Source organism: Pelecanus crispus, chromosome 7, assembly GCF_030463565.1.
Source record: "Pelecanus crispus isolate bPelCri1 chromosome 7, bPelCri1.pri, whole genome shotgun sequence".
Lineage (NCBI taxonomy): Eukaryota > Metazoa > Chordata > Aves > Pelecaniformes > Pelecanidae > Pelecanus > Pelecanus crispus.
The window spans coordinates 24,494,037-24,500,310 of NC_134649.1; the positions used below are offsets into that span (position 1 = coordinate 24,494,037).

Consider the following 6,274-nt stretch of genomic DNA (forward strand, 5'->3'; position numbering starts at 1 on the left):
TATTTCTTCATGCTGAGAATTTGTCCTTTGCCAGAAAGGCTGAGGTAACTAACAAAGTTACTAAGATCATGAAGATCTTTCTGGCCTCTGCACCAAGAAAGAAAATACCTGCTATCAGAGCACTGGCTGCCCCCATTTCCTGTATGACACAGGTACTGAATGGTTTGCAATAGGGAATGCAGGTAAGGTCTTACACAGCTACTTACAGAACAGCCTGTCCAGTGCGTTATCTTACTAGCACTGTGCTTCAGTTCACTAGAAAATAATTAGAAAGTAAGTTTTTTTGTTATTTTGTGTTATATCAGGGAGAAGAATTCTGTAGTTTTTACAGCACGTTATCACAAAGTTATTGCCCTGAATTTACATCACCTTTTTTTTAATTTCTATTAAAGAGAAATCTTCGCTTGCTACTTCTGATTCAAACAGCTTTTCTGTAACAAATCTCCTTTTTATTTGTAGACTTTTTAGGAACAGGTTTCTAGACAGTGTTAACCACTTTTCCCAGGATAAATACATCAGGCTGATCTACGAGAGCTGCTACTAAATTCTCCTCATGTGCATATACTCACCTTTTCATCAGCTCAACTATACTCTGATCATTTAAGGTGCTTCTAAGGAAGAGAAGCAGAACCCCTGAGAGTAAGACCCATTGCTTCTTTTCCACCAGACCCCACTCACCGTTTCATCTAAAGGATCCCAAAAGTTGTGTGGCAGCCTCAGGCCCTTCATGGTAACAAGTTCTATTTATTTTTAGCAGGTTATTGCTCCCCAGGCTTTCAGGGTTTTGATTCATTAGAACAACCCAGTTTGTTTTAATTAAACTTCACCTCTAAATTGTAGCAAGTGACACCTCCCCTTCCACCTCACTGGTGTCTTTTTAAATCTGGCTTTCCCATCTTTGGACAAAGAGGTTGTCATTAACAGTTTTTACTTCAACAAAGACACAACACGGGTGCATTTTCAGAATGCTTCAGTGTATTAGAAAACTGAGGATCTGCTTTCTAAAAACAGAACAAGCATGATCATGCAAGTCTCAGGCAAGCACAAGGCAATCAAAAGATAAAAGCTACATGATATGGAAGCTGAACTCAAGGAAACCAAGATAAAAATTAAAACAGTGACTTACACTGAATGCTATAAAGTATATATTAATTTCACCATAATTTTACCACAATGTTCTTGCAGTCTCTCATACTTTTAGTTCTGTATAACAGCTGAACATAAGTCATAACAAATTGTAAAAAAGCCATACAAATATACCAAAACCAGCTTGAGTATAGGAGACGTGGTTTATCATTAAAGTCTGGGTCAGATCATGTCTACTCTTCTTCAGAGGACTCACCATCTTCTGCAGGGTCTGGTGGCAGGGGGCGAGCTCTGTAAGAAGCATTACCAATTCAAAAGAGTTAGCAGAACTCAATCAACTCTTGTTTGAAAGGCTAACAAAGCCATTTTCCTAGAGGCTGGGTGACCTAAATAACTTCAACTTGCCCCAGACTGCACCTTGAGACATTAGGACTGATACAAGCTACTTCATCATAAGTACTAGAAGCCCAGATTAAGTAGCACACACCTACCTTTCAAATGGGAAAGCCTACTTCAGTGCAGGAAACATCGTACACCGATATATCCTTGGCCACCTTCTCTGTGTCCTTCTCGACCCAGAGGGCCACATGCAGGTTCCATATCATTTCTAGGAAGCTGAAAATTTAACTCCCATTTCACAGCTGAGCTTCAACCTGACTAACTTACCTGTGTGACTGAAAAAAAAATGTTGCACAGTTAAGCAAGTACAGCTCTTGCTTCTTCCAGAACATACTGGGAAACTTTAAATTGTTTTAGATAGTGACACCGTGTGTTCTTTGCAGGGTTATCACCACCTGGTCCTTACTCAGCCAAACAAATTTCAAATGGAAGAGATCAAAGTTTTGCAGCACTACAGTGCACATCTTTTGTTTCTCTAAGAGGTAGGATGCACTCAAAAGTCTTTGTTTGTTTGCTTGTCCTTCAAGACAATTCAGGACTCATTCTTATGGGGACCCCCCAGACACTTTAGGAATATCTATATTTGGTGAAAAAAACCAACCAAAAAACCACTTGGCAATTGAGAATAGAGTGTCTGTAAGACAACGTTTCACACTGCTACCTTCTTAGCCAGTAGTGTAGCCTACAAGTTAATCTTTGAAGTGACAGCTTGGTAGAGCAATTCAGTTTCTGATGTACAGAAGTCGCTAGCAGTCTCCTAAGCTTTTCTGAAACAGAGCCTACAGCTACAGGGAGTCACATTGCTCTCATCTGTATGCAAACAAAGCATGCCTGAGCACAGAGAATTTGCTTGAACTACCAATTACTGCATCATTTTTAGAAAACCCCCATGAGGTGAGTGGAGATGGATGCTGTGTTTTACCAGACTTTGCTGAGAAACATTATTTCAATGAGGATATGAAAGTTAACAGACACACCATCAACTTTTCAGTGGTTGCTCACTCCTTCAAGAATAAATTGTAGTTTCAAAGCAGTCATGGAGGAAAACTGGTCACAATTTGTTTCATCCAAGCACACACTGACAGCTCTCAATATACCCCTTGCAGGCAGCCAGGCACACTGCTCAGTATTATTTGAAAGTGCCAGGGATTTTGCTGTTTAACATCACTCCACAGACCACACTGACTATACCGGTGCACGCTTTAAAGCAATGCCATAGAGCACTAGATGCAGCGATGACAGCTGCGTGTGTCACTGCTGCTCTGCAGGCAGTTTTAGCTCTGTCGTTCTTCAGACAGCTTTTTTAATTCTTTTTTTTTTTTTAAAAGAAATGAACATTAAGTGCAAGCAGCACATGCTGAGAGGTGGGCTACAGCCAACCACTGAAACTCCTCACATGTACAAAAACTGTTCGTTATTGCATTTTGCCTCTCTGATGCACCGAGCGCCCCTTCCCTGCCCGTTAGCCCCAAGATACAACGCTTCTGCGCCTCCTTCAGCCCCACCTCATTACAATTTCAGTTTGTAGGGACTTGCACTGCTCCTTCCAAGGCTGAGAGGAAACCCGCGGTTAAACCCTCTCCTGAGAAAGCCCCGGACGTTCACGGGATGAGCTGAGGGCAGACAGATGGGGACTGCCTCTCCCAGCCCCGCGGGACAGACACCTACTTTTTGGCGGCCGACCCCAGGCCGCTGCTCCCCGCCGCCTCTCCGCCGGGCGCCCGGTTCTCCTTCTGCAGCAGCTGCAGGAACTCGCCGATGCCCCTCTGCCAGGCGGGGACAGGCCTCACGCACACCGGGTTCCCCCCAACACGGCGGCCCTCGCCTGCAGGGGAGGGCGGCCGTCAGCCCCGCCGCAGGCCCGGCGGGGTGGGAGGGGAGCCCCGGCCGCGGCCCGCTCTCACCTCTCTTGGCAGCCAGCGACGGTCCCGCGTTGAGGCTGCTGGAGCCCAGCACCTTCCGGGGAGCCCGGGCGGCCAGCACTGCGAGGAGAGCGGAGCGGTGAGCGGCAGCTCCGCGGTGTGGTGTGGTGCGCCGTCCCATCGCCGCCGCCGCTCCCCCCCGGCCCGCACCTTTGCGGTAGGCCCCGCTGCATTCCGCCTTCGTCCGCACCATCCTGACCCAGCCGCCGCCGCCGGCCCGCGCGGGAGATGCCAGCGCCCGCCAATGGGAGCGCGCCGGGTCGCGCGGGGCCGCTCCGCTCCGCTCCCTGAGGCGCGGCGCGCGGATCCCCTCGATCCGCTCCCGTCTGCGCGGTTCCCCTCAGCCCGCTCGCCTCGGCCCCGTCCCCTCAGTGCGGGTCCCTTGAGCCTGGTTCCCTCAGCGCGGCTTCCCTCAGGGTCGCTCCCGTCAGCCCGACCCCCTCATCGGGAGTCCTCTCAGCGCCGGCTCCCTTCAGCCCGCTCCCTTCAGCCGCCACCGAGTGTCAACAGCTGCGGCTCCCGCCCGGGACAGCGGCTATCTGTCCCGGACGCACAGGGCCGCCGAAGGCCTCGCCCCAGCGCTGCCCCCGGGAAGGAGGTGGCGCACGGATGTCCCGGGCCTCCCCTCCGTGGCAGAAGGGCTCTCGCTGCCCGCTGTTCTCTCCCCGTCACCCTCCTCGCTGCGGAGGCTGGCACCCACGTCCCACAGGCCAGCACTGGCGCTCATTCTTGTTAATACCGCAGCAGTCCGTGGGGGAGAGGAGGAAGAGTGATACTGCTCCTTCCTGTGACAAATTGTGATGGCTGTGCTCACCTGTGGCAGGGTCGCTGACTCCACCGAGCCTTTCCAAGAGAGGGAAGTTTGTTCCATTCCTGGGCGCACACAGAGATGAAGCCTAGGCTCCCAACAGTTTGCCATCTGCCCACGGCTTTTTAAAAAACATACCAGCGGGTGACAATGGCTGGGAGCACAGAAACCCCCACAATATGTCACATTTTGGTCCAAGACTGCCATTAGATGCTTTTTTTTCAGCACTAGCGTGAGTTCAGGTAGGTTCAGTGTGAGTTCACAGGGAACAGGGTGGGAGAACTGCTCTGGCTGAAAAATTGTGTTTCTTCATGGTCTTTTCCAGCAAGATCTGTTCCTGGATCAAACACACCGCAGCACTGTGCAGGTGTCATGGCATGTTAACGGACAGGCAGTGTGAGAGGGTACTCCAGGTCCCTGGGTAGCAAGGTCCAGGTCCCTGGGAGCAAGACAGCATGCCAGGAGGGAGATCAAGGCAGCTTGGGAGCCCAACTAGGCGTGGAGCCCAGACAAAGGTAGTGCAGGGATGGGATCACTTGTTATCACCTGCCTCCAGACAGAGCCTGGAGCTCCCTCTGACGTGCAAGTGAAGTCTTGCCGTACGAAGGCTTAGCTAAGCAGCCTGTAGGGAGGAAGGCCAGGCACCCCCAATTTCAGCAAAAGATGGTGTTATGACAAATTAAATTGCGGTCTCCTGGATGTGAGGCTCCTTTGTGACAGCTGTACCCTGTGAACATGACATGAGCTGCACAGGCAGCTGAGGTTCTCGCTGTGCTTTAGCCTGGCAGCCACTGGGGCTGGAGACTTTCACCTTTGCAGAGGCGATGAGCCTCATTCTCCAATATCCAGCTGGAGCTGCCTTTTCTAAGAAACCACACTGTCCTCCAGCATGTCCAACGTCTCAGCAATGTTGGTCCCAAATACATCTCGTCCCTTTCCAACAGTCACTGCTCCTTTTAATGTTCATGCTAATGCGTGTTTGCTTAACCAGGCTTTTAGTGCCGGCTTTTTTTTTTAATGATGGCATAATTCTCCATTCCCTTCTATTTTGTGGTGCTGGCACATGTGAAATGTGAGCTAAGAATAATGTTATTAGTCTGTTTGGGATGTGGTTTTGTTTGGTTTTTAGAGTGGACTACGTCACCCTAGGCCCAACCCTAAATATTCCCTCCTCTCCCTGCAAGCCTACATAGAGTGGTGAGCTGCATTTTTTCTTTCATGCAAACTTACACCACTTCTGCCTGTTGACTTCAGAGGATTTTTCCGAGCAAGAGAATAACTGGCTCTGCAGACGTTTCCTAATGTGAGCAAAGGGAAGGGAGCAGGTGTCAGAGCTGGACGGCCCTTTGGCAGAGCTCTGCAATCATCCGTGTGGCACAAGTACGCGGGCTGGTGGTGAAGAGATTCAGGGATACAGAGAACCTGTCTGTGGGTGAGAAAATCTCCTCATTAAATAGTCTGCAGATCAGCTTGTGTTTGTGCAGAGTTCAGAGCGCATCTGGAGATGAGGATGCAGGCAGTGCTTCAGGGAAACAAACCCCCACCCTGCCTGCAGCGGGGAAAGGCCCTGTGATCTCCCACAGGGAGAGATAACCTTTCCTCGCTGTGCCGGGCTGGGTGCAGGCAGAGGGGGCAGAGTTAGTCCTGTCCTAACTGAACCCTCGCCCCTTCCCTTCAGGCTGGGCAGGAGCAGGCAGGTCAGACACGGGTGGGAGGCAGCAGGCAGCGCCGGGCACCTTCCCTATACCCCACCCTCCCCGCCGTCCCCCCCGTACCCCTCCTTGCTGCCCGGCTCAGCCCCCTCCCTCCCAGCCGGGCCTGGGGAGGATGCTCAGCGAGGGCCGGGGCTGCTGCCGGTCCCCCAGCCTCCGCTCATCTTCCTGCCCTATTTCCTCACCAGCGATTCGGGGACAAGGGCCGCTTTCGCTCGCCTTCAGCCCCGGGGGACTCCCCATGGGGAGAGCGGCGCCCGGAACGGTGGCGCCGCGGCCGCGTTCCCGGGGGGGCTGCGGAGTTGTGGTGGTGGTGGGGTGTTGGGGAGGTGCGGCGCCGTTTCCCT

The 6,274-nt window shown here is 51.6% G+C and overlaps 1 protein-coding gene across 1 annotated transcript; it reads right to left on the reverse strand.

Moving 5' to 3' along the window:
• Positions 1-1,319: 1,319 nt before the first annotated feature.
• PCLAF (PCNA clamp associated factor) lies at positions 1,320-3,600 on the reverse strand. Its single transcript, XM_075714535.1, has 4 exons — positions 3,558-3,600; positions 3,390-3,467; positions 3,161-3,310; positions 1,320-1,390 (listed from the first exon to the last, which is right to left on the reverse strand). Exons 1-4 carry the CDS (start codon positions 3,598-3,600, stop codon positions 1,320-1,322), a joined length of 342 nt encoding a protein of 113 aa, XP_075570650.1.
• Between the last annotated feature and the right edge of the window lie 2,674 nt (positions 3,601-6,274).

What these genes read in the sequence shown, in the direction of transcription:
- PCLAF (XM_075714535.1), bottom strand. Translation starts at nt 3,600, where the DNA reads ATGGTGCGGACGAAGGCGGAATGCAGCGGGGCCTACCGCAAAG. An exon ending in GTCGCTGGCTGCCAAGAGAG is followed by an intron (nt 3,311 to 3,389) that starts GTGAGAGCGGGC and finishes CCTCCCCTGCAG; the next exon opens with GCGAGGGCCGCCGTGTTGGG. An exon ending in CAGCGGCCTGGGGTCGGCCG is followed by an intron (nt 1,391 to 3,160) that starts CCAAAAAGTAGG and finishes TTTGAATTGGTA; the next exon opens with ATGCTTCTTACAGAGCTCGC.